Source organism: Aphis gossypii, chromosome 3 (assembly GCF_020184175.1).
Source record: "Aphis gossypii isolate Hap1 chromosome 3, ASM2018417v2, whole genome shotgun sequence".
In the NCBI taxonomy this organism is placed as follows: domain Eukaryota; kingdom Metazoa; phylum Arthropoda; class Insecta; order Hemiptera; family Aphididae; genus Aphis; species Aphis gossypii.
The window spans coordinates 46172226-46200041 of record NC_065532.1 but is presented as its reverse complement, the minus strand read 5'-3'; the positions used below and the strand labels follow the sequence as shown (position 1 = coordinate 46200041).

Below are 27816 nucleotides of genomic sequence, written 5' to 3'. Positions count from 1 at the left end.
TACTGAGTAATGTGAGTGTGCAAGCCTGACGGATAGTCCTGCAGTTAGAATACAACTTTTGACGCTTAAGGACAACCGTCGTAGTATATTTTGTCCTTGTCGCTTTATTTAACCTTTATCCCTATTTAATCTGACATTGACCTAGCACCCTATCAGTTATTAATATGTCAATTTAACTTTTTTTTTATATATTATATATATTATTTTAACAGCATTTTAATTTATATAAATGTATTATTATATTCGATTTTTTTAAGGAAATATAAAAATAATATCTGTCATATTATGTCTACGTACAATCAATGATTTTTTATTATTTGTACATGCACATATTATGCTTATTTGAAAGTCTACCAGAATAATATTTCTTTTGAATTTTTTTAAATAATTATGATACAAATTATTGGTGAGCGAGAAAGTCCAAATAAGTTGGACTAAGTATTTAGTTAAAGGCTATTTTAAAGGAGTTTCAATGGTTAAAAATATCATTAGGGACCATGATTTAAATTATTTGTCCGTGTTTCTTACGGTCTTTGTTTTCTTACCATTTTATAATATAAGAAGATATTGATCGTTAAATGAACAATTTGTATTCTTTTATAATAATCACATATTCCTTTTAATTATTTTTATTAATTACTAGATAGAGCCGGATAGAGGGTATATACTCGTAGAATCGTAGATATTTGTTTTACAGCAATGTATGCTTTTTTTGAATGGAAAAAAATTACTGAAAGAGGAAGTCTAACAATTTTATGTAATTTATCGATGACCAATTTAAATGTTTTTAAATTTTGAAAATATACTATAAAATACACTTAACAGATACTACTTTATAAACTGTATGCGGTAATTTGGTATGTAATTTATTAAGTATTCAGGAATCACATAAAACGAAGATTTACAAATGTTAATAATGGTTAAGATATTATAATAAACTAGCGGTTTCAGCAAAACCTAATCATTTTTCGGTTTACTATTGGGTATTATTTTTTAATTCAATAATTAATCAGTATTTTTGATAGCCGATAACCTCTAACCTAACCGGTAGTTTCCAAATATATGTATTTAGTATCCATTTTTAACTATTTACAATTATTAGAAACATTTTTAAAACGAGCGTTTAATATGTTAGCAAACATTGAGAACACTTATTTGAATATTACTTTACATTTTTAAATAGTATCATGACATTGGTTCAATAAATTATTCGTTAATTATAATAGTAAAATCACCGATTGTTGCAGGGGTCATACAATAACGCGAAGTAACTATAAATACTAAATAGGTAGTATTACAATACACATAGCTTAGACTACGTGCACAACAATATACATCAATAACCATTGATCGTTTGTTTAAAAAAATCTAATAAATAAAGATGAAATTAAATAATCTGTCTGCAGAACGTTGAAAAATCGTTCACATGAATAATTATCGTGACGACTTGCAGCAGATACATTTATATATACATATATTATACATACTATATACTTGTTATCGTATAACATTATTATCCAACTGTGGGACACTGGGTACTTGTAAAATGATTCGTTAAATAAGTGCATAGCGCGTATGGCCCGTATTATAATATTATTCTTGATTCGGACAACGGTGACCGATCTGCGTGTCGCGTGTGTGTGGAACAAAATATAAAATAAAGAAGTATTATAATACCTACATATATTATATATTATATTGTGCTCAAGCAGACACAAATGCTACAGGACGTATAGAAAAACAAAATCACTGTATGATATCCCCCGGAAAAAGCGACATAGAACTTAAATTTTGACCATTTTGTTGTTTCAAGGAAGAGAGCAGTAGCCCTGATTTAAAATTTAAAATTCTATACTTATTTAGTTATTTATATTTGTTAAAAAAAAAACTATAAACTTTAAGTTTTATAAACATTTAATAATTGTTTTTTTTTTTTTATTTATTATTATTTACTAAATTAGATACCATATGTTTCTGAGATGGATAAGAGTTAAAACAGTTAAGAGCGAAAATGAGTCAACATTGCAAACCTCGAAGAATATAAATATACTGTATCCGCAAAGGCTCACTGAAGTCTCTGACAATTATCTAAAACAACGCTGTTCGGTGTATAGTACATAATATACTATAAATAAATATGAATCTGGTGTAAAAAAAAATATCGGTCATCCCGCCTCCGACGGTGCGTTTATGTATTGCATGAATATCGCATGCAGGCGCAGCGATGCGGCGAGCGAACGTAGTGCCAAATTCTTTCGGCGGCTATTTCCGAACGCCGAGAGGACTTTGCGCGTATTATTTTTATCGGACACATCACCGCGGCCACCGCATTGATATATTTCGTAGTGGTATTATAATATTATCATATACATGTTGATGCTAAGTAAAGACGATAATATTATTATTATATATTTAGACCTGCGCAGCTAAGTCTTATATCCATTGCTTAAAATAGGAAATCTTTGTTGATAATGTATAGATGGATGAAAGAAGATAGTATAGAGGTAAATGGGAAATGTTTAAAATCTACCACAAATGTATTTTATTTATCGATATTGTGGATATTCTAGCTGGATGACCGACGGAATAATGTGAGAATTTTTAGATCAAAGACAATATAAGTGGATAATATGATTATTTAATCTAACTGCAATACTTTTGGCATTTCCTACTGCCTGATTTGGGATCTACTTGCCTATTGGAATAAAACATGATATGTACCTATGATATATTATGTATAAACACTGCTAAGATGATATCACGCGGGATGCAACTCCGCTGCACGAACCTGAGTTACGTTAACGTAAGTACAAGTACAATACATATGCGCCTAAACGGACTTTGAAAAAACTATTATCTACAATGACGGCTCGTCGTCGGTCGGTTACTTTTTGTTTTTTATTCGTCCCGACGATACGACACAATAAACGGTCCACCTAAATTATAATGCGCTCGTATTTACATACGAAGTGGTTTTACCGGGAACGCGTGCATATTATATACATAGAAGTATAAGCCAACCAATAACCGACCGACAGACCATCCTACCCACCCAACCTAACTATATATAATGTAATACTACTATACAATATAGTATAATATAGTCTATACTCTATGTACAATCCGAGATGGCATGGCTGTAGCAGTGAAAACACAAAAGGCGAGCGCGCGCGCGTATTCCGCCGGTAATTACAGTATTTTTCCCCCGCCACCCACCGACCAACCACCACAACCAACGGTCTTCTAATAAACGGTAACGAGAAAGACAACGAAGAACGTATAATAACGTGTGTGTATACAAATATTATAGGTATTGTATATGCTGCAATCTTTGTCCATCATCGTATTGTTTTATATCGAGCACTCGATAGTAACGTTTTGTCGAAAAAATCTGATGGCAATATCAGATCATATGGTACATTGGTATCTATATAGATCAAGAAGTCAGTTTGGGTTTCGACCTCAGCCCTCAATGATACTATGTATAACCAATGATATTATAATAAAGATGCTGCACAAGTACCAATAATTGCTAAATGCCATATAAATATATTATATACATTATACATGTTACGGCGGTTATGGGTACCTAGTGTCTAATAAATATTAAATATAAGTAATACCGATACAACTACGGGTACTCCCGTCCTTAGTATATATAACACGATTTTGTGTATAAAATCTTATTGCTCGAGTTGTATAAGTACAAATAAGACGTTTAGCTAACGTTAAGTACCTCATATAAGGCGCATGAATTAGTATTGAACTTATTTTACTGGACTACCCGACTACACAATATAATACTATTTTGTCACTTAATATTATAACTACAGTATCTATAATATATATATGTGGCTGCGTATTTGCTATGTATGCATAATGTTCGGATAATTCATATAAAATGATATGGCAAGGTAATGATATATTTTATAGCTGTGTATTATACACGAACATATGTACATTCGTATTGGTTCGACTATATAATTACAAAATATAATATGTTCGATGTATGTAGTTAAGCAAATTTCGATTACTGTAATATTTAAAGGACATTTTTTTTGTTAAAAAATTGTGTGGGTCGGCGATATGTTATTGTTGTATTCAATGATTCTTGAAAAAATAAATATAATGGGATTGAGAATTATGATATTTTATAAATTCGATACAAAAACAAAGTACCGACGTATATCGGTGTATCACATTACATATACGTTACACCAAAAATATATAATTGAAAAAAACATTTTTTAAATATCTGCTGCTGTTGCAGTAAGTCATATCTTTCCACACATTATAATACAGAATATACCTTACATAAATTAGTAGATATTATACTTAAACACCTGGTGCTTATATTTGTAAATAATAATTATTATATAAGCACCTATTATAATTTATAATAATTAAGTAAGAACATAATAGTTTCTTGAATGTTTATTTATTTTAGTTAGATGTACACTAGGATGTACAGAAATGAAAATTGTAAAAATATATTAATTATTTTTAATTTGTTTACTTTCAACTACCAATTTGAAAAAATATTTGTACCACTAAATAACATCAATATCCAAATAGTACCTATCTGACAACTGTATCAGCTACTGTGATGTAAAATATTGCAAGATAAATGAAATTATTTTAAAAAATATTCGCGTATTTATTAAGTATAAATTTCGTTTTCTTGGAGGAGAGTATAAGAATTTAATTTAAATGGCAATATAATATTCAGTAAATAATTATGTATAAAAATGTATAAATGTACAGTATTATATTCAGAAAAAAATAATGAATATAATAGAATACACATTATATTTCTATAATAGGACAATAGCGTATATATATTTTACGAAATAGTAAATGTCTATTAATATAATAATATAATATACTTTGTTTATTAGTCGATTTTAAATTTAATTACCTATGATTGTTGTTGTTTTTGAGGTTTATAAATAATAAGATACCTAGTACATGAATTGTACTATATATAGACACGTTGTCTATGCTGGGAATTCACTATTAATTTAAGTCTGTTGTAACCCGTATTTTTGGAGTAGATACACATTAATTGATAAAAATTAATTTTACATAATATTATCCTTAAATAAATTCACTATGATAAGAAGCGTAATCAAACAATCCAATCAACCGTTTTACAGGAACGTAAAAAACGTTGATCTAGTACAATAATTATAGACTTTTAAACGCATTACAGTGGCATAGCGCGCGTCTACATTGACTAACGAGTATAATTATTATGATTGATTTATCGACGTATTCGGCGTGCTTACCTATAAATTTACCTGGTATCTACCTATATTTAATGGAACTTTGATAATAATTTATTGACCCGCTGAACAGCGAATAATTTATTGTCTTAATGTTTGTACTTTTTAAACGGTTGGGAACGTATTAAAATAATATTAATATAAAGTAGTTCTAACATATCACGTAGGTAGGTATATCGTATTATTTATTATTTATACATCATATACATACAAGTATTAAACGTACCATTTTATATACACGAATGTTATATAGCCGGACGACGACACTATTGACGTAGGTATACGAGATATTCGGACAGTTGCGATACCATATTTTAATAGGCAGACGAGTCACGAGTGAATATAATATAATATACTACCTATATTAGTGCGTGCCTGCGATGGACGGAGAAAAAAAAGCATGACAAATCTATCAAAGGGACGGGATTTTTTTATGCCAACGAAAAAAAAAAGAAAAGAAAAAAAACGACTCACCTAAGTCCCATGGTTGGCTATTTCGTGTGCACGTATTATAGAAATAAAATTGTGTGGATATTATAGAATATACGGTAACACGTGTAAGTATAACTACAATATTATCCAATACAATATTATTATTTAATGCGTGCGTTCAACGTTCGGATAACGGCAATGATATCGAAGTTCCGATCTCGTACATCGTGAAAAGAAAAAAAAACTCAAGTATAAGTGTAAAAAAGCTTTTCACGAGTTCGGGAAAGATTTTAATTCGCACTTGTAGCAACACATGCGGGCCGATTAATAAAAAAAACAACAAAATCTTCGCGTTTGATTTTTTTTATTCAAAAATTGGCGTACCGCAATCGGTAGTTATGATTTTTCGTCTTAAATAAAAAAAATACAATATTATAATCTCGACGACGATAACGGGCGCACTAGGATTCGAACAAGCGCGCGCGCGCGCGTGTCAATGCACACTTCGCTTAGAGACCAACAGAGCCAGTGGCGTCGACGGTGTAATCGCCGTACGAACGCCGGCGAGCACACTGATCGGCCGACGCGTGTCGTCGGGTGGACGACGACGACCAGGCCTCCTCCGCCGCCGCCGCCGCCTCCGCCGTCGCCACCGCCTCTTGTGCGATAAGGGTGCACGTCGTCGCCGCCAGAGAAACGGCTTCCCCACCACCACCACTACCTCCGTAACCGTGACCACTATGATTAGCGGGACGGTGGTGCGAGGGCGGCGGAGCATTTGGGTTTTTATATCGTAAAATATAGAGCTGTATAATAGGTGTATAAGTGTATAACACGATATGTATAACAATAATATTATATAGGTATATTTATATTATATAGGTAACCGAAGCAACCACCGCCGCTGACGGCCGAGGGTCAACGTACAAAAAATGTACACACACACATACAATAACGTTTTTTACATTATTATTACCTATTATGTTTATGTTTACGCGTGTACAGTGCCAGAGCATATGAGTATATTATATATATTATTATTTATTACTGTATTATGTGATTGTCGGGCCGCGTGCGTTATTGGAACGCGATATTATACTTATTATAACGCACCGAGTCGATAATTATATATATATAAATTTTTTGTGTGTATGTGTAAAGCACGCGCGCGACGAGCCGTTATTATTATTGTAACGAGACGATTGTACGAGATTATGGTATATTATGATTCATAATATCTATATAATATATACTCGTGTAGGTATTAGGTAATAGGCATAGTCAGAGTAAGTACTATAATATATTTTGAGAAACTACGAGTGTATAATAATATAATATGTATAATATTATGGTATTAACCACGTTTCGCGTGGAAAAGTGATAATTATTACAGTAGTTTTCTCTGACTGTGAGCATATTTTATTGTAATATAATATACATAATATAGAGTACTGTGTCGCCTAAGTCCGTAGCCCATACGGCACTATAATACTACTACGACGTATGCGCATTCACAAATCACAATCTTGAATCACCTACATAGGTTAATCGCTAATACACATATATATATGCACCCGTTCACGATTCGTAAACAATAATATTATTGTGAGTAAAATAGTCTCGCGGAAATACGATTCGTGGCACGAAATGACCAGAGGTATGTGTTATTATTAAAGTATATTATTATTAATTTATTTTTCAATAATTTTAATTATTATTAATAAAGTACATATTACAACGGGGATTGGAACCAAATTTCAAGAATCATACCGTCAAATAACCAAGTTATTTTCGTATTATATTTTCACAGATATTGTCCATATAGTTTTTAAATTTAAAATTGTTTTCATAACAAAATCATATAAGATTACTTTTTATATTAAGTATCAACTATTGTTCATTAGAGTATGTTGTATTTGTATGTACCAATTATTGAATTATTTCTCATACAGTCATACATGATAATATGATACGTCCCTTAGAAGAATAAAGAGTAGTGAGTCTATAGGTCTGTATTATATTTTGTGATAAACACAATATATTATAAATTATTTTCTATTTGAATTATTAAACACAAAATATTTAAAATAAAAAACTATTCCCACGATATAAATGCAACGTAACCATAATAATAATAATAATAAATCTACAAAAGTCATAACAAATTATTATGTATTTAAATTTTAAAATATTAGAAATATTTAATTTTCTAGCATCATGATAATATTATATAATGATTAATAAATATATATACATTATACATGTATATATATAACGCCAATTTCACATTGCATTCATATACTTATTTTAAATATAATTAAATTATTTATTTATGTAACATGATATTGCAAATCATTACAATGGACATGGCTCTGCTGCAGTAATGGTATCTGATTAATACAATAAAAACCAAATACACGAACATTTATGAAATATTACAATTTAGTACAATACAATACAATTTACTTTCGTAGAATTAATTAAAAAAGTCATATCACAATACAGTTTATATGATTATTTATACTTGATTAGCATATTATAAAAACTGAAAAGGTGTACAATATTGCAATATTTAATACATAAATGTTCATAAGTATTTACATTGATTTTATGTTTTTAGACTTCACAATTAAAATAAAAACAGTCCATTCTATTTGTTTTTGGCCCACTGCAGTGGATATCAGTAATATTAAACATATCCAGTGTTGTTATTGAATAATTTGCATCTCATACATTGATAAATAGTAATCAACTAGTAAATACATACATACAGTGATACATATATAATCCTATATATTATACTCTCAATATTACATACAGCGTTGGCGCTGATTTTCTTACATTTTTTTTGCCTTCATAATTCTAAGTTCAAACCATTGTCGCCTTATAAGTGACGACACGTGAGTTGAGAATACTATAATATACATTGTGTTCAACGATAAAGGTAACACAAAATATTTCAAATGTATGACCCTGAATTTCATTTGGATTTTTTTTACTAAATTAAGTACTTAAAAGTTAGAAACAGTTATTATTGAAAAATAATAAAAATAAAAAATCAGGTGTGCAGCAAAACTATTTTTTTTAATTGCACCCACCGTCTTTAAGTTCGAAATTAAATTAAATTATTTTTTTTAAACATCTTCAACATGTTACTTATTTCTATCTTAAAAAATGACTTATTATAAGAGTAAATTATACTCTTATTGATTTATACTCAATGCTTATTGTATTTATCTTTGTATTTTACAAAGTTCCGTACATGATTTCATGTGGTTTCTTATAACAAATGTGGAGTCATAACTCTTAAGCATTAAATCAGTTAAAACTTCGTTAAAATGTAGATAAACTGTTCAAAAATACGTTGAATACAAGATGCATTCTTCGATATTTTAATTTACTGAATAACTATTATTTTTTAAGATAGAAAAAACTTTGTATCAAAATTATTTAAAAAGTTAATTTTATTCTAATTTGAACTCATAAAAGAGGGAGGGGTTATTTTTTAAAATTATAATTATTATTATTATATTCAAATTTAATTAACATTCTAAAATTTATAGTTGAACCAGCTTATTTTGTTTGGATATAATTTTAGTTGAACTCTATTTTTCTTACTTACATATGAACAAATAAAATAAGAAATACAATGCATCAATTTAAAAATTAAAAGTTGAAATTCAATTTTCATATTAATACTCTTTTTATTGTAGAAACGAGTAAGAAGTTATTTTATTAAAAAATAAATTAACTTTTATCGGAGTTTTCATTAGCTATAAATTGTAAAAAAAAATAAAAACAATTTCGACCCTTCTAACTTAATATTATTACATATTATAAAAATATCACATAAAATGTTTGTGTACTATTCAATTAAGAATCAATTGAAGGATGAGGGTCGTTTGCTGATCTACGAATAGCACATATTCTTGTTTTTAATACTTGGATTTGAGTTCTAAACGACATAGTATTTTTTTACCCCTATGGATTTATTAAAACAAAACTCTAATTATATACTTAAAATTTTTTAAATTTAAAACATGACTCATCTGCGCGTGCACTTTAATAATAATAAAGTTGCACAGAGTCGTTTCGTTTGCAAAGAGGAAACGCGTTTATTGAAGACGAACAATGGACATGAATGGTACCAGCACATAGGATTACCACATACATATGTGATTGGAATTCGTAATGAATCAAGATGCGTATCTACATCGATTATAAATTAATTTATGCATTTTTATTTACTGTTATTTAACATTAAAAGGTATATTTTTTCTGATAACATTTTAGAAAGAATGGGAATACAATGAACTTAAAACCAAATCGATTAAAATATAATTATAATAATCGTACGTCAATAATATTACCATTTTTAACTAATTATTTATAATTAACCAGTAATAATTATGAATTATAGTTTTATGTTTGCTCAATTATCGATTTTTTTTCTGTACCTATTAATTGTATATTCCATAATAGATATACCCACTATTTAAATTAAATATATGTAAATATGTTTATTTTTAGTTTTTTGACCAAGAATCTATTTAAGTTATAAAAATAAATACAAAAAACATACAATTTAGTTATTATTTGTTAAAAGATTATAACAAAGTACCTATCTCAAAATACACTATGATGTTAATCTCTCTCTTTTTTAATGTAGATTATATAGCAAATCAGTTATTTGCTATGATAATAAAATTTTGAATTCCCCCGTTAAGTCAGTTAGAAAAATCTATTGTTTTATATAGATACTTAGGTATATTATAATATTTCTAAACTGTTGTAGTTTCAATTTTATTTATCTGCTTTTTATGTTACATAAGCTATTTAAATTTACTACACAAACTTTTATCGGATAACACATCATTTTTTTTAAAATTAACCTTACATGTAAACTAACGTAACTACTTGATATAATTGATTAAGTAACTTTTTTTTCTCGTTCAATAATCAGCTACTGCCTCTATTAAATACGTTTGTATTTTGATTTTAGGTCATGTATGAATGTTTTAAGAATAATTAGGTATAATATTATAAGAACATTCAAAATAAAATTCTACAATTATTTTCACTTCAAACACATAATTATAATTATTTGTTAAATAGAACCACAAGACTACCTTGTATTATCATTCAATAAGAAGAGGTGGTTTGAAAATTCGGAAAACACATTTTTATTGCTGTTCAAAGTGTCGGTGAAAAAAGAAATGACCAGTCATCGCATACATACAGAGCTGGTCGTCCTTTTACCGTAAATAATAAATTAAATAACGTAAAATAATTTTTGATCAAGGCCAAAGGATGTATTACACTACATACAGATATAATATATACAAATATAAACTGGTCTACCTAGGGCGCAAAACCACAAGATTTAATACTCTCATATATTATGTACATAATATAATAACGTATTAAAACTAAATGAAAAATCGAACGTGCTATATGACGTTCATTATAGATACATTTTCAACTATAAGTAGACTGAATACGTACACAAATGATAATAGATACGCCTGATTTGATCTTTTCTTAGTTCTCGAGGGCTTATATTATTATTGCCAAACATTTGACCCGTTTTTATTTACCTAAAATGGACGCCAAGGACTCGGGTTTTAATAAGTTCTCAGTGTACGTATCGATTGAATTTATGTTCGACGCTATAGATTTAAATATTATTTAAATCAAAACATCGTATGACTGATATAATTTTTTTATTGGTTTGGACAAAATATATTTACAGAAATCACACTGACACATAATGGTTCATATAGATGAGATTAAACGGTATTAACATATTCATTAGATAACTTTTCATAGGTACTAATTAGGTATAATTATTATAGAAGATAAATACCTATTCAAAAAAATATGATTATCCCTGTTAAATATTTATTTTACTTTTACTATTATATATAATTACTCAAAACCCAAAATTTATCTTCTTATTAGTGAGCTTAAAGAAGGTTAAACTTATTATTACTACAGTTTACAGTAACCTCATAAGCAGCCATAAGTTATAACTATAGTATATAAATTTACGATGAAGTACGTCTTAATTATTCAAATTCAAATGTCAACCGTTATGAGGTTTTTACTATAATGCGATATAGGTGAACATATGGTTGTATAACATATTTTTGAATCCCGTGTAACTATCATCAATACTTAATGTTAATGGATACATACACCATACACGACTATTGAGTATTGACTATGGATACAATTTACATTTTAAGGATACCTATAAAGCAAAAATGTTTAACACTAAACTCAAGTATATATTCGTGTGTCTAGACTAATGCCCAAGAATCAAATGACAGGTTTATTTAAAAACCTATGTATACAATATACATATACATAAAAAAAATACTTATAATAATAATATTAACATAACAGCCACGGTCTGAATAATTATTATATCGTAAACGTAACTGTAGGCTGCAATATAGCATCTATATTCTATATTCTGTATAGTTTGAACCAAAAATGTTTATAATCGATGTCTATTTTCTCAGTGAAAGTAATTTGTTCACTAACAAATTTTTATCTTCAATTAGATTTAGTATTCATAAGATTATAAATAATGGTAGGTATAGGTTATATTTTATACTGAGGGTGATTTTGTCCCATAACTATTTCTTTTAATAATATATCTCGTTATCTCGATAAAATTGTCTTAAATATTTCTATAATATTTGTAATTTTAATTCAGTGTCTACTGAAAGTAATCAAATATCTTAGCACACATTATTCCAATTATTATATAAATGATGATTTAGAAAAATTTACACAATAACTTTTGAAAAATTTATAAAAAAAAAAAGACATCGTTATTTTGATCAAATTCCTCAAGACTACAATTCTCTTATACTTCGCGATTAAGTATTTTAGGGTGTTTTATTTCATCCCCTTAGAATTTAAGTCTATACATACGGTTATATATAAGTGTGTACATTGCCTTGAAATTTGACAGTCACCCTTCAGATCACATACAAGAGTGTAATTTTTACCATTCTTCACGAACCCGATATCTGTTCAATAATACATCTGCAAACTGCAGGTGCGTCTATCGGCGAAAGAGAAAACGGACTCAATGTCAGGTGGTCCGGCGGTCGCGTATATTATGTATAATAATAATTATATACAGAGAGACATTCGTATACAGGTTATATTATTTCATGTTTTGTTATTTTTTTTCGAACAAAAAAATATGTATAATTTATACGCCATCACACGCGTTCTGAAGCAATTATTCATCTGGACCCTGCCACGCTGTTCTAGTTGGCTACCGGGTTTTGCTTTTATACGATCCACACAACCGGAGGCTTTGCAGGTTGAAAATACGTGTGCAATGTGTGTATATATTATATAACATACATTCAATGACTTAGATCTTTTGTTTTTCCAGTGAAAAGCCACTATGCGTGCTCGTGTGCTTTAATTACTAACAATTTTTTTCTTTCCTCAATAGACAAATAAGTACACCAATATATTATGGTAGCAATAATATAACTTCCTATACGTGAAGTATTATTATTATATGTATATACATTATATATCACGCTTACCCCGAGGAATACTGATATATAAATATATATATATGTTTAGACAGCTATACAGCTATTCGTCTCCATATTTTGTTTAGATCTTTTGTTGTAGAGTCATTTTATGCTATTGGGTACACCGTACACGATAATAAGGACGTTCATTTATGATGCGACAGTTATTGTTTTTCACGTCGAATCGTTCAAGGTGATTAAAAGTATTACTCGGTGTAACGTGTAACACAAGGATAAATATATTATATCATGCGCAGTCTTACACCTAACGGGTGTTTCCAATTACGATTGAAAGTGCTAATAAATGTAATGGTGTATTTCTCGCAAGTCAAGGCATTTATGATCATCACCGTTATTATAAAATTGATATTGATATGTACTGCAGACTTTATAATTTAAATTCGTTCAATAATACAATTTAGCGTATTAAACGTGCATATATATAATTAACTAAAAAAAAATATTTATCTATTACAGCCTATAGTCCTATTACAAGTACTTAATCAGATATAAATCATATCTATTATAATAGTAGTGTGTAGTTATTTTTAAAATGTTTTATTAACACATAATAAAAAATATATATTTTGTCCGTTCTATTTAAAGGTATTATGTGTGCAGGAATATGCTGAAATTCAGAGTAGAGTTTTTTCTGTCATCTTTGCAGACAATAAGAAAACCTTTTTGAGACATTTAAAAAAGGAGTATTTGTGTATAAAAGAAACATGTAAAAAACGAGAGTGATTTGACTAGATTGTAAAATAGTCCTATATAACTGTACTATATGTATTATACACAAATATATACCCTGCACCTATTGAATTTCAACAGAACGTCCCATTGTAAAAAATCGACGTTTTTCTAACCCCTCGCATTGACCTTGTCACTCAAAACATTATGTCCCCAAAATATCTTATACACATACATTTATGTATAATTTTTTTTCGTACAGTTAACACACGTATACTATGCTGACAAATATACATACACTATATGTTATACATTATTCACATTACACACATCGAACGACATTTATTAGTTTTTGATATTTTTTATAAATTTTTTTTTTAGATAGTCCCGGACGGATTCATCCTAAGTCAGCCGAAATGATGGTGAACCAAGCGTGTGATCGTGCAGTACGCGTACTCATTATAGTATTATATATACAATTTATTTTCGTTATTATTTTTCGTCCGGGATCAGCACATTTTTTTAAAACCATTGAGGGCGAGGTTTCTGATGGCCAACAATTGTTCTACTCCCTGGAACCCAATAACAATTCGTGCTCGTACTCAAACAAAAACACACGCTCACGCGTGTAGTGTATAGAAGAAGTTTTTTTAGGAACATTTTTATCCATCTAATACGATCGTATTTCCATACAAATATGTTATTATTATATTATTATTAATAACATTACACTCTGTCCTCTCGCGGTTTTCGTAGTGGGCAGGAGCGGGTGTTATTGTAACACGCCGTATATTAATAATAATAATATATTACACCTATACTTGGAATTAAACACGATAATAAACACGAAAATGATATTAGGTGATCTCACAACTCATATCGATATCCGCCCAAAGACATTTTTAGCAAGACTTGAGGTGAATGACCTATGTGTCTTGGGTGACATTTTAATGTATATGGAAATACATACTTGAGCTTATAATTAATATAACTAAAAATATTAATGTTACATAAACTAATTTTTGTTCTAATTATATACAATATAGTATGGTAATATACTAATATTTATATGACGACATATATTGTAGATTATATTATAATCATAACTACAAGACTCTGACAGAGTTATCATTGTAGTTTTTCATGGTCGACGGTCGACAAATTTTATTACGATTACTAATTTACTGCAAATATATCTTTTTCAGATGTATTCCATTAATAAGGTTCCAATAGGCAATAATACAATAATAATATATTTTATACACATAATTATTAAGCACGCTCACCCTTTTTTTCGCTAAGTTATCGAGTAGGAACGTTTTTATTTATTATACCTATTTAAGGTAATTTTAGGCACATACAAACAAAACTAAGGAAGAGGGGTATAAATAATAACGAATTACGAATATAAACCGTAATATAGGTGAAATAATGTACGTCTTACACTCTTACCTTAACGCGTCGCCAGAAACCTATGATCTTAGGTCAAAGGAATTTGAATTTTTCTAGATTGGAAAGATGTTGATGAGGCTTGTAAGTATACGTACAAGACTGATTCCGCTTGCAATTTTCATACTGCTCGTCGCTATATTAATACTCTTCACAGATAATGACACAACAAGGATATCTATCAAAATTCAAAAATCGAGTACCGAATGATATTACAATGGATGCTAAGTAAAAAGTCCAGAAATTATCGCATTTCACTAATACTGATGGTCATCAGACCATGGCCAAAATCAAAAATATAACGGTTATCCATTCGCGAATATTTGATGAGTATATTTTGCAATAAATATAGTGTAGTATATGTGTCGTATACCATGAACAATATTGACCGTGGTTGCCGAATTTATACAGCGGTCAACGCATCTGAGTATAACCACGGTCGATGCGCAATTACTGCCGGCCTAGTACAATATAGTTAACGTTACTTTGAGCAAATTCGATAGCGAAAAACATTAACAATGCACACATTAACAATTAATAATAGATAAATTCTGGCTGTCCGTTAGCTAAACGACGGAGTAAATGTTAATAAATATTGTAAACACTAAACGCAAAGTGTATGGCATTTATATATAGTTTGCTTAGTTCTTGTACAGCGGTATAACCAGAACCGCAACTAGAGCTGAAATTATGTAAGACGGGTTTCCACTACATACGTGCGTAAAAATGCTTTTCTGTCATTGGTTGTGATATACATGATAAGCTTTTGGTATACCAGAAAGTTCATACGTTCTTAGCTCACGGTGTATAACCACGGTACCATGTAGTTGAATCTAGTTCAACTATTTCCGTTTGAATGGTCTGGATATTTGATTTCAGTATGATCGATCACTTATGAGAAACCTTCTATTATATATTATTACGCTTTTTTATAGAGCGAAAACATTTTTAAAAAAAAATTTAAAAAAACCTAACAATGATTAGAGTAAAAAAAACAAAAGGTAATTTGAGCATAAATTGTTTTTGTAAGAATCATCGAATTTGGTCATAATTCATTAAATTTTGTTTCAATACGCTATAGGTACGCATAAATATATAAATATAGTATGATTATTTTTATTAAGACTCAAGCCTCAAATACCCAATAATAATAATTTATTTCACCAAATACCTATGCAATAATTATTCTAATATAAAAATTAATTATTTACTGATAAAACTAATAAACAACATAAATCAAAATGTAATGGTTAATTACTTTGATACTTGAAACAATTCAGTTTTGTGTGTGTAATAATATTATTTAAATTTATTAGATGCCTCATAGACCGCATAGACAGAAGTTGCTTAGTTGCCAAAGTGAAATAAAGTCAACAATTTTATTGAACAATATTGGCAAATGAGCCTATGACTAATAACTATCCGCTGCTGTTTTGATCTTTGAAAAATATACTTAGATATAAAAATTATAAATAAAAACTAAAATTATCTTCTTTCATCTTTTGATTTAAAATTGAATAATAACTAAAATGATTTTAAAACGATTTGAAATATATTATAATGCATATTGCGTGTGTATAATGTATATAGTATATGTAGTTGTAGTAACCACGTCGATAGGTAGGAACTAGCAAGGTATTAAAGGATTATTTGTAAACTAAAAATATGCATTGCATTTTGTATTAATATGTTTAAAACTTATTTATTATTTATTTGAATAATGAATATATCTATAATACGGCTGTTGTACAACTATTATTATAGTTGATTAGATGTAATTTATACTAATTATAAACTAGTTAAGCCCGACCTCTAGGTAAGGTTCTTCGAGACTAAATAACACTTTTTTAAGACACAAACACAACATTACTTATTAATTAAAGTTCATATAGTAAAGTATTGCATTCTACAACTGAAACATTTGTATTGGATATGTTATTATTTTCGAAATATCTGTATCTCTAAGTTCTTAGTTTTAAAGAATTTTAATCAAAAAATACATTGTGATTAAATACTTATTAATTTTTAAGTAAAATAAAATTGATAAAATATAGTATTTTTTTACATGTTAGTGTCATATTAATATATTATGTACACTTATCTTATAAATGATTTTATAAACTTTTAATAATTTTTTCTGGTAAGAACACAATTTTCCAACCAAATTAAAAACTGAGACCAAATAAATCCATATAATATTTAGAATTATGACTGACACACTCTATAAAATTCGTCCGTCGCCACAGAGGGCACAGACAACAGTGTTTGATTATTATGATGTAATATATTATATTTACGTTTCTAGTTATGACTTATGAATTATAAATTATAATTAGAACAAATTTTGATTTAAAATTAATTGTTATAAAAATTATTTTATGAAGGTAGTTATAAACTTATAACTTATAAGAATTAAATGATTCTTTATTTGAAAATATATTTTACCTAAATTAAGTTTTGAAATGGCCTTTTACTTTATGCGTTGTTATTTTCAGACCAAACAATATATTCGAAATTGTTTGTTATTGGGTTAATTTATTCGCATTCTTTCGGTCGCTTCGAATTTATGATCTCAAACTAATATTTACATTTTGCGACCATTTTTGTAAAAAATACAACATAATGGTAGGTAAACACTAATAAACAGTAATAATATCGTGTAGTGCATTTCTTTCTAACGGTCTCGTAATAAATACGTCATTTTTGAATGCGTTTAAGAATCCATTACGATAAAAAAAAAAATACGTATAAGGCTACCTATTGACTATTAGTTATTACCTATACTACCTACCTACTATAAATTATAAACATGCAAAGAAAAAGAAAAAAACATACCTATAAACATGAAAATAAAATCTGTTTACTTTTAAATTCCAACGTACCTATACCAATTGAATTAAAATCATTCGGATCGAATTACTAAAACGTCTTTATGACGTTAAAACATAAATTAGAGAAGTTGTAGTGCATTTTTAAATTAATTTACAAAGGTACGATCAATATTTTAATATTATCTTAAATTTTCGATTGCATTTAAATATACTGACTACTGACCAGAGACTGTATTGTCGAATGGGCTGTCGCACTATTTGCATTATATTCATAAATATTAAGGTTTTCTTGTATCTATATGATTTATTCATAATATGTTTATGATTATATATTATACTCATAATTTATATAATTAGACATTTAGTTATCGAGATGAGAGATTTAAAGTAGTTCAGTAAAGCCGACCCAGTACATAGGTACTTATAAATAGTAACTAAATGATTTTTTTGTACGAAAAAACTCATGTTTTAATGTTTAGATTAATATTTGATTAAAACGCAAAAAATTACAATATCTTTGATAAATAATAATATAATCATGATAAAATAATATTATCAATATTTTGTCATGAACATAATATTATACCACTTTTATAATATGCAGTATAAAATAGTATTGATCATGACCAAAATATGTGATTGGTACCTTACCACTTAGGTATTATATTATTTTATCATTTGACATTTTAAAATTCTCGCTAAAACGGAAAACTTACGTTATGACGTATCATAAACTTTAGTCACATTATATAAATTAAAAATAATAGTTATTTGATGTATTATTTTGTAATTTACTAAACTGATATTATTAAGAATATTTATATGGTCTCATGGTCATCACTGTGTTTACTCTTATCATTTATGATTTTATGATAGTCTATTTTCTCCTTAAATAACTCATAAAAGTTGAAATTAAAGGTGTTTTAACTAATTCTAGATGTAAAATTAGATATATCAGCACAAGTTTTTGATCAATTTTTTGTATAAACTTGATTTTTAGGCTTGATTTAGGTACTGTTAAAAATATTATTTGCTGATGATGTTTCTCAATAATCATTAATCATGTTGACTGAGGAGGAGATATCCTATTTTTGATTAACACGGCAGAATATTCCTGAATAATATTCAGGTAAGTATATTATATTTATAATTAGTATTTGAAGAAAAAACACAGCAATTTATAAGAAAATAAATTAATGAAAAAATTTCAACAAAATATCTAAATATAGATTAACGCCCAATAAATCGCTGTTATAGTGTTATTATACGTAATATAGTAAATTCAATAATATACTATATATTTATAATTTTAGAAATTCCTATTATGTATAGTGTTTGTACGTTTACAATATTCTTTGACAACATAATATAACAAACATAATATTCTGTAAATCGTGTATAATACCTATGTAGAAATAGAATAATTAAAGAATATAACCGACAATTAATATCGCAAACAAATTTATAAAAAAATTTGTAATATTGATAGGTAGATATTAGATAAGTAATACGTTCAAATTTTGTCAAAATAGGATATTTAACGAAAATAACTATTTTAGTTATTTTATGGTAGTTCAATATATTTATAGGTAATAAATAAATTATAATTTATATTACCTAACATGAAACATTCAAAAATTGAAAAATTACACCATTTTTCTCGGATAAAAACCTTTACAAATATATAAAAATAAAGTTTTTCATTAGTTTTTTTTTAGAAACTTAAAAAAAACGATAGTGCAGATGAAGTACATCACTTTTTGATACATACATAGGTACTTTTAACTTATACATATTAATATTGTCTATAATTAAGCATACCTATTTTCTATTACTACACTATAGTAAATATTGTTTTGAGAAATAATTAATTCTTCCTGCTGTTGCTGTAGTGCATATAAAAAGTCTATTCTCCACTACTACATTGAAAGTAAAATAATAAATCAAGGTAAAGACTAAGATAATATATATATTTTAATCTTTATCAGCTACATGATAAAAATTATAAGTAACAACGAGTTGAGCATCCGAATGTATAATATAATATAATATTATATTCCTACAGCAAACTAATATAATTTTCATTTTACCTGAAACTTTATTGATTCCACAAATTCTACAATATTATGATATTTAACAATAGACATTGATCAGCCTGGTATAGGGAAGCATGACAATTTAAAATTCAACAATTGTTCAAATGATAGGTATTGTATTATATAGCAGCTATATTGGTACCGGCGCCGAGTATCGCCGACGCGGTCGGCCCGCTTCAAAATTCAAAAATACCCTTCTAATTTCTATAATAGTCTTGACCTACCGCGAACAACCACTCATAAGAGATTTTGAAAAACAGTGTCTTAACAGTATAATATGTCATCCCTAACCCATTATATTCAATTTGCTTGATGTCTCAGTAGTTGTAGATCTGCACTTTTTATCTTACTGAAACTGGAGTCTCAAGTCCTAATATAATAGAGATTATACTGATTAGAGGTATAACCAACAGTAAACAGTACACAAAAACGTCGTTTAATAAATTTTATGATAAAATACCATTTAACAATTGTATGGGTAAATATTGATCTATGGTAGTAATTGTAATACCATATAGACCTAATAAGGAGAATAAATTGTAATTATAGACTTGTAGTAGGTATCAGGTAGTATATAGTATGTAGTATAATATAGTGAATAGGGATTGACACAACTATATATGGGGGAAGGGAAACACAGAATGCATTCCAATTTTAAAAATGAGGTCCACAAAATGTTTCTTTTTATAAATAACACTAAAATAAAATAACATTTTAGTTGTTAATAATAATTGACGAATATATTAATAATTTAGAGGCCATGCAGAGGGGAAAATTAACCATAATCTGGGGCATTAGAATTTTCAGTCAAAAAAGTTTTATTCAATGTTGAGTTTAATTAATTGAATTTGTATAGGGCATAAGTACATAAAACTAATAAAACATTAAACATTGACTTAGAAAGTTAGAATAGAAGTAGGTATGCATCTAAGGCACATATTGTAGGTAATAATATCTGTTTATAAATCCGAACTAGGGAGAGATCTTGCATTCTTGTTAATCGTGAACCAGTGGTATAATCAATCTCCTAACATTTCAGAATGAAACACAATGCTGATATTATGACGATATTAGGATAATCTCAAATAATTTCGTATACTTGTCACAATAAATCAACTGAAGAGTCTCCTCTAGTTCTCTAAATCGTTTCTACATAACGATACCAAATGTGAATTTCTGGAAGTTAAGCAAAAATCCTCCGTTGTTGCTAATACAATTTATAATCAATGAATTCTTAATAAGTTTCAAAATAATAGAAGGATCAATTTATTTTACACGTTTTTTATATATTTTATATACATATATAATATTATAAATACCAGACACCTATAATATTATTATGTTGAATTAATTCTCATCAATAAATAAAACGAGACTTATCTTTATTCCCTTCTACGAGAATATCAATAATGTACAGAAATACAGAATACTGCATTCTACAGACTATAAAATTTACGATATTTAGATTTCAGAGCCGACAACGGTTACCATATAGTTATGAATAGTAGGTACCATTGATTATTAACATGAATAACATCACTACAGTTTTAAAATGATAGTACCACATATAGCGCCATCTTGTGGTCCAAAAACTACCCGTCGTCACTATATTCAGAATCAATTTTAAGATCTCAATCAGTCTACAATAGTAAAGTTGTACTGGTGTGGACCCTCGTTGCGGTATTCGCAATATTGTCATTTGTAATTAAATTTTCAAGTTACAAGTTTTTATCAGAAATTAGAAAATATTTAAAATCATTTAAAATTTTTCATATTATAAATGTAAGGTATATTTTTGTATTCATTAGTGTACTTATTCACTTATTATATTTTTATTTTGCTAATACTACCTATGTATTTTATTTTTATATCGTATTAGTCATGTTATAATGAATTGTGAGAACATACGTATTAGGACATAGGCAATAACCAATATCCAACACAGAATTATAGGAATTTAAAGGTCATTAATCGCACGTCCCACCTTAACTTTTACATTGCAGATTCAATAATAGTTTTATTATAATATTATTATACCACGTATACCTAATATTATGTTTATTTAAATTAAAGTTAAAGGCAGCGGCTGTACGCGATTAATATTTTATATTCCGCGACGGGCCACGGAAAACAATAACGATGATTAGGCACATTTATTTTTGATTGGACAGCTGTTCGCGGTTCTAATAGCACGATTTCGATGGCGAGATAGCCAAAATTGCGGATTTGATTGAGACAACTCGAAGGGAGAAAAAATCGACACGACACACGGCCGTCGTGTGATGTGTTCGTATAGGAGGTATATCTATATAAACTTGTGCAGTAACCTACAGGCTACAGTATTGATCTTTAGGGTTACAATGGTTATATAATATGTTATAAATGATAATGTGAGCTCGAAGCTTTTTTTTCGACGAATTCTGTTGATGATTTTCTATTTTTTTTTTTTTTTTTATTTCACTCTCGTCGTAAAATCATAGGACGCCAATAATATACAATAACGAAACAGACCGTCACCACGAATTGCTTAGTGCTTAGGGTCGGGTCGAGTGACCCCGTGAACTCATCGAAAAACATAATATATTATAATTTATAATGTACATAGCAACGTAAATACACCTCACGCATCGTAATCACATAGTCATAACACATTAATACACAAACACACACACACACTCATATATATTATATACTAAAAATCTTCTCAATGTCGTCGATCATATTATTGTATATTATAATATTATTTACATTCACACACGTCGCTGAACCCTACAAGACAATAATATAATATATATTAATAATATTTAGCAGGTAATTGTTGATTGGCTTACGTTCGTGTGTGATAATTTAGTTTTTTATTTTATTTCACGTCTGACCAATGACCATAATGAAAATTCAGGGATGAAACATTTTTAAGGGAGGGAGTAAGGCTGGATATAATTCTGAGGTCATAACGTCTCCGTAGAGGAACTTTCAGCTTCATAGGTCATAGACCCCTTATATGACGGGCCCTCAATAAAATCTTACACGCTTGAACGCTTCATGCGTGAATCATAGCTTTATATGATATAAGATACTTATATAATATGTTCAATGCTACAGTTTTGTGTAGGCACTCGTATACTGTATACCTATACGTAGTATTACAATTAATAAGGATTTTAAGGGTCTGTGTGAGAAAATTTGAAAACCCTCTGGAGTATCAGAAACCCACATTTCTGATCGGAATTTTTTCAGAAATTCTCATTTTTTTTTTTTTAAATTACTCTGTAAAATATCGATTGTCACAATTACAGAAAGAATATATTACGCCCTATCAGTGAATATCATTAATTATCTATCAAGTTGGCACTAACACTTTCTAGCAATATTGTACAAAAAAAAAAAAAAAAAATAGCTAGGAATTTTCTAAATTATCTTTAAAGTTTGCTTGGGCATCTAAACTTTGCAAATCAACAAACATGCCAGTGCCATCATAGCAGGCACACAGGCACATTGTCTGATCACAAAAAATACATGTGTTTAATTATTCAAACGAATTTGCTAGGTTTTTCTAGGATACTTGTTGGCTTCGTGAGAGGTTTCAAATTTTACGTCAGCACCGGCACATAGGCTAATTCAACATTCTATGATATAAAAACCCAGCAAAAAAGAGTAAAATATTGAATTTAAATACTACGTTACTACATTAGTTACTCTTTTTTATATTTTCTTAAAACTGTGATACTAATTCAAATATTTTATACTTACTATGTCACTTATTAATTATTATACATTATACATTATTAAATAGGTATTCTAGAAGTTATAGGTCTATATTATTTATTATACATTATAGCCTATAGGTCAATAATTATTTTTATTATTTTAAGCGTAGCCTACAACATCTATTATATAATTATCATTACAGTAATACACTAATATGTATTTTTTAATGCCTGGATTTAATAGAACAAAATCAAATAATAATTGTTTTGTTAAATTTAAAAATGCTAAGACAAATGCATTTGTATAAATTTAGTATTCAAAATTAAGCTATATCTGTATATTTTTTTATCAACAAAGATTATGATAACAAAACAGGGACATTTAAAAACTAGTAGGTTCCTACTTACTACGTATCAATTTTATTTGTTTAAAAATAAATTGTTAGGTAATTTTATATTATGTATCACGTATGCCTTAAATGTATCCCGAACTCAGCTATAATTATTATTATAATATTAAATAGGTAATATTTATATTCTATGTATAGTAAGTACATAGTCGACAGATTTTATTCTTTGAAGTTGGCAAAATCCTCCCCGAACTCCCTAAAAATAAATTTTAAAACTGCATATGAGATCCAGATGTCATAATATTATTATACGATAAATATAGTTATGCCTTTAATAAATTTATGTTATGGTGCTTACGTAGTCACCTACGTATATATATTTATAAACGCTGTATATTAGGTATTGGTATTATATAGTATAATAATATTTTTATATCTTCTACTGTCTACTATACCTGGTAAATATCAATATGAAAGTATAAGCTGTATGAAATGGCATGCTGTATAGTCTGTATAGTGACTATATTAGATTTCATACAAAGTAACAACTAACAATATAACATGTCAATATAATAAAATATATTACACTCGCTGTATAATTTTGTATACACCTATAGGTGTTGTATAGTATAATATTAGCAATAGTCATTGATTATAAATACTTAGTATTTATAATCAATGGTAATAGGTATATTTGAGAACCAAAAACTCAAATACAAATTGAAAAATTACAAAATACGCTTCACTGTTTTAGCATTTGCGAAACGTATCGCAATACTTATATATTATGTATGTAGGTATATTATAAGCAGTCATACCCGCGTGCGGAGTATCTGATGGCTATGCTATTGCGTGTATGTACCCACCTAAATATTGGTATTTGGTAACGATGGTTGGCTAATAGAACGGTGCAACGACGAGGGTGTACGGATTTACGCAAGTACAGAGAACATAATAAAAATAAATACGCGAGTTTTTATTTGTATATATATATATTGTATTATTAATCACAGAGAAAAGATGAATGAATAGACAATAACAAAAAACCAACAAAATACGATTACATCACAGCCGCACTATATTATTAAATCCAACAAAATTCACGAGGAGCTCGCGACCCCTTCCCGACAGGGAGGAGAAACCAAGACTACCCGCCCGTTGCGGACTATGTCGCGACGACGAACTACCATATAATACAATTCATACATAATATATATGTATACATACAGTATATAAAGCCTACCCGTTGGCGACTACACAGGGCTGATCGACCTGAAGATATGTGTATATACAGGACACTCGACGCTGCACTAGCGCTTCGAGCGAATTCTGCTTGCAACGAAAGTTTCGATGACTTTCCGTCCAACACGCTTCCCCATGCATGGCGCCCTCCCCTCTTTGGTTACGTACAAAATTCATGTACAACACTCATATTATGGACGTACTCGTTCAAAACCAATCGGTTTTTGTAGGTATGCATATTGTATAGTTATAATTCAAAAATAATAAAAAAGGTATACTATCTATTTAGGTAATTAATATATATTAATATTATGTGCATACAAATGTCAAATAATCGCGAAGTAATAACATCGTACTTACAATTTTTTTTAAATATAATTTTTGATAGCAAAAAATTCAGATATTCAGATTATTTTTGATTATTGATGATGATAACAAATTACCATAATTATCATCAAGGTATAGATTTTCAGAGAGGAATACTTTATTTTGAAAATAATAATAATATGAAAAATTGGATTTGTACTTAAACTAAAACTAAGTAGTAGGAATGTTGTATAATATGTAGGTATATATAATATATATAGGTGCCTATTCTTATATTCCAAGTATCTACTTTAAACTTTTCATTATAATGCATATTAGTTTAATAATTAGAGCAAATTATCATTATAATTTATAATAAAATATTTAACATAATTATTATTAACGATATTGCGAAAATATATTTATAAGTTTAAATGGCACTTAAATATAAAAAATAAAAATTCAAAATGTTATTTTTAATTTATTGATGTATAATATGTAAGGTATTTTTTTTTTTGTCATATTTTTTTATTTGTTAATGAATTTTCCATAAAGATTATTATTATTATATTATGCTGTGGATTGTGGTACATTATCTGCTGCATAGGTATAGTGTAAACTATAAGAAGATGGATGTATAACGACGTAACGTATCAAACTAAAAAGTTATTGAGTATTTTTTTTTTCGGTATAGTCTATATTAGTATACCTACTATTACATCATCTGCAGGCAAATGCGACAGTGTTTATAAACGAAAAAAAAAATAGTATGGTAGTGTATAACATTGAATGATATAACAAAACGCCAATTAAATTTTACCTACTTTGTAAAAAGGATTATATATACAGATATACTACCAAATGCCTTTGGAAATATAATTTTCTTTTATATTTGTTGAAAATTATATTATATGCTCTTAAAATAGTAAAATATTTTGGTTTAAAAACTGTCTATAACTCGTGAGACGTGAGTTATGCACAAGTATACTCTAAAAATATTAGTAATTTTAGACACGATTGTATAAAACATAATATATTAATACGTTATGATTACTTTTTACAGTGTACAATTACTACGATTATTCGTTAAAAATATGTAAACACGTATAAATTCTATAATCATAATTATAGATAATAGATATGCGTATAGACTATAGATACTATCTATCACCTATGTATGCCTTATAATGGTTACATTCTTACTAAAATAATAATATTTCAATCACAAACACAATTAAACAAATTTTTGTAGAATAATTAAAAATTAATGTTTCTATTTTTTAGGGCTATTATTTGGCTTATTACTCAAATGCTAAAAAGTTAAAGGGCTCTTCTCTTTTTCGAATAAATGTAAGTTTATGTCTTTAATGGTGTATTTTATATAGGTATACGAAAGTTATAACAGAAGTTTAAGTTTTACTTAACGAGTTTTTAAATTCACAAATATAGTTCATAGTTGTCAAAACTCAATAATCTGCGTAACACCCATGAATTCTACTTCTCTTATGATTTTTTTAATTTTTAAATTTTAACAAATATTTTTTGTTAATGACCAAAAAAACAGTTCCTATTCAGAAAGGCCACTAGACTTAGAGCAGAAATGTCTATTCCCTGCACTCGCATTTTTACACCATTGGCTTTACGAAAAATAGCGTACCTTGCTGAACGTTAAATAATCGTTGGTGATGCCATAATAAATCTATGGGATATAATTAACTGATATTGTTTATAAGTAATTCTAACACACACATAAGATTTTATGACAAAATTCTACGGCAAAGCAGCACCGTATACGGACAACATGTACCTACCAAAACATAATACCTGTAAAGGTTATGTTGTTATTAATAATATGCG

At 28.2% G+C, this 27816-nt stretch overlaps 1 protein-coding gene across 3 annotated transcripts in view; it reads right to left on the bottom strand.

Annotated features, from left to right (window-relative positions):
• The window catches only part of LOC114124572 (BTB/POZ domain-containing protein 2-like), a 44311-nt gene extending 18690 nt beyond the window's left edge, over positions 1-25621 (bottom strand). For 2 of the 3 annotated variants that reach the window (XM_050203007.1, XM_050203008.1), the window contains exon 1: positions 5760-6300. In XM_050203007.1, the coding sequence (XP_050058964.1) occupies positions 5760-5770 (11 nt within the window). In that variant the 5' untranslated portion in view covers positions 5771-6300. Of the gene's footprint in view, positions 1-5759; positions 6301-25277 lie in introns of those variants that run through there. The other variant, XM_050203009.1, reaches the window with a different exon arrangement.
• Positions 25622-27816: the final 2195 nt, after the last annotated feature.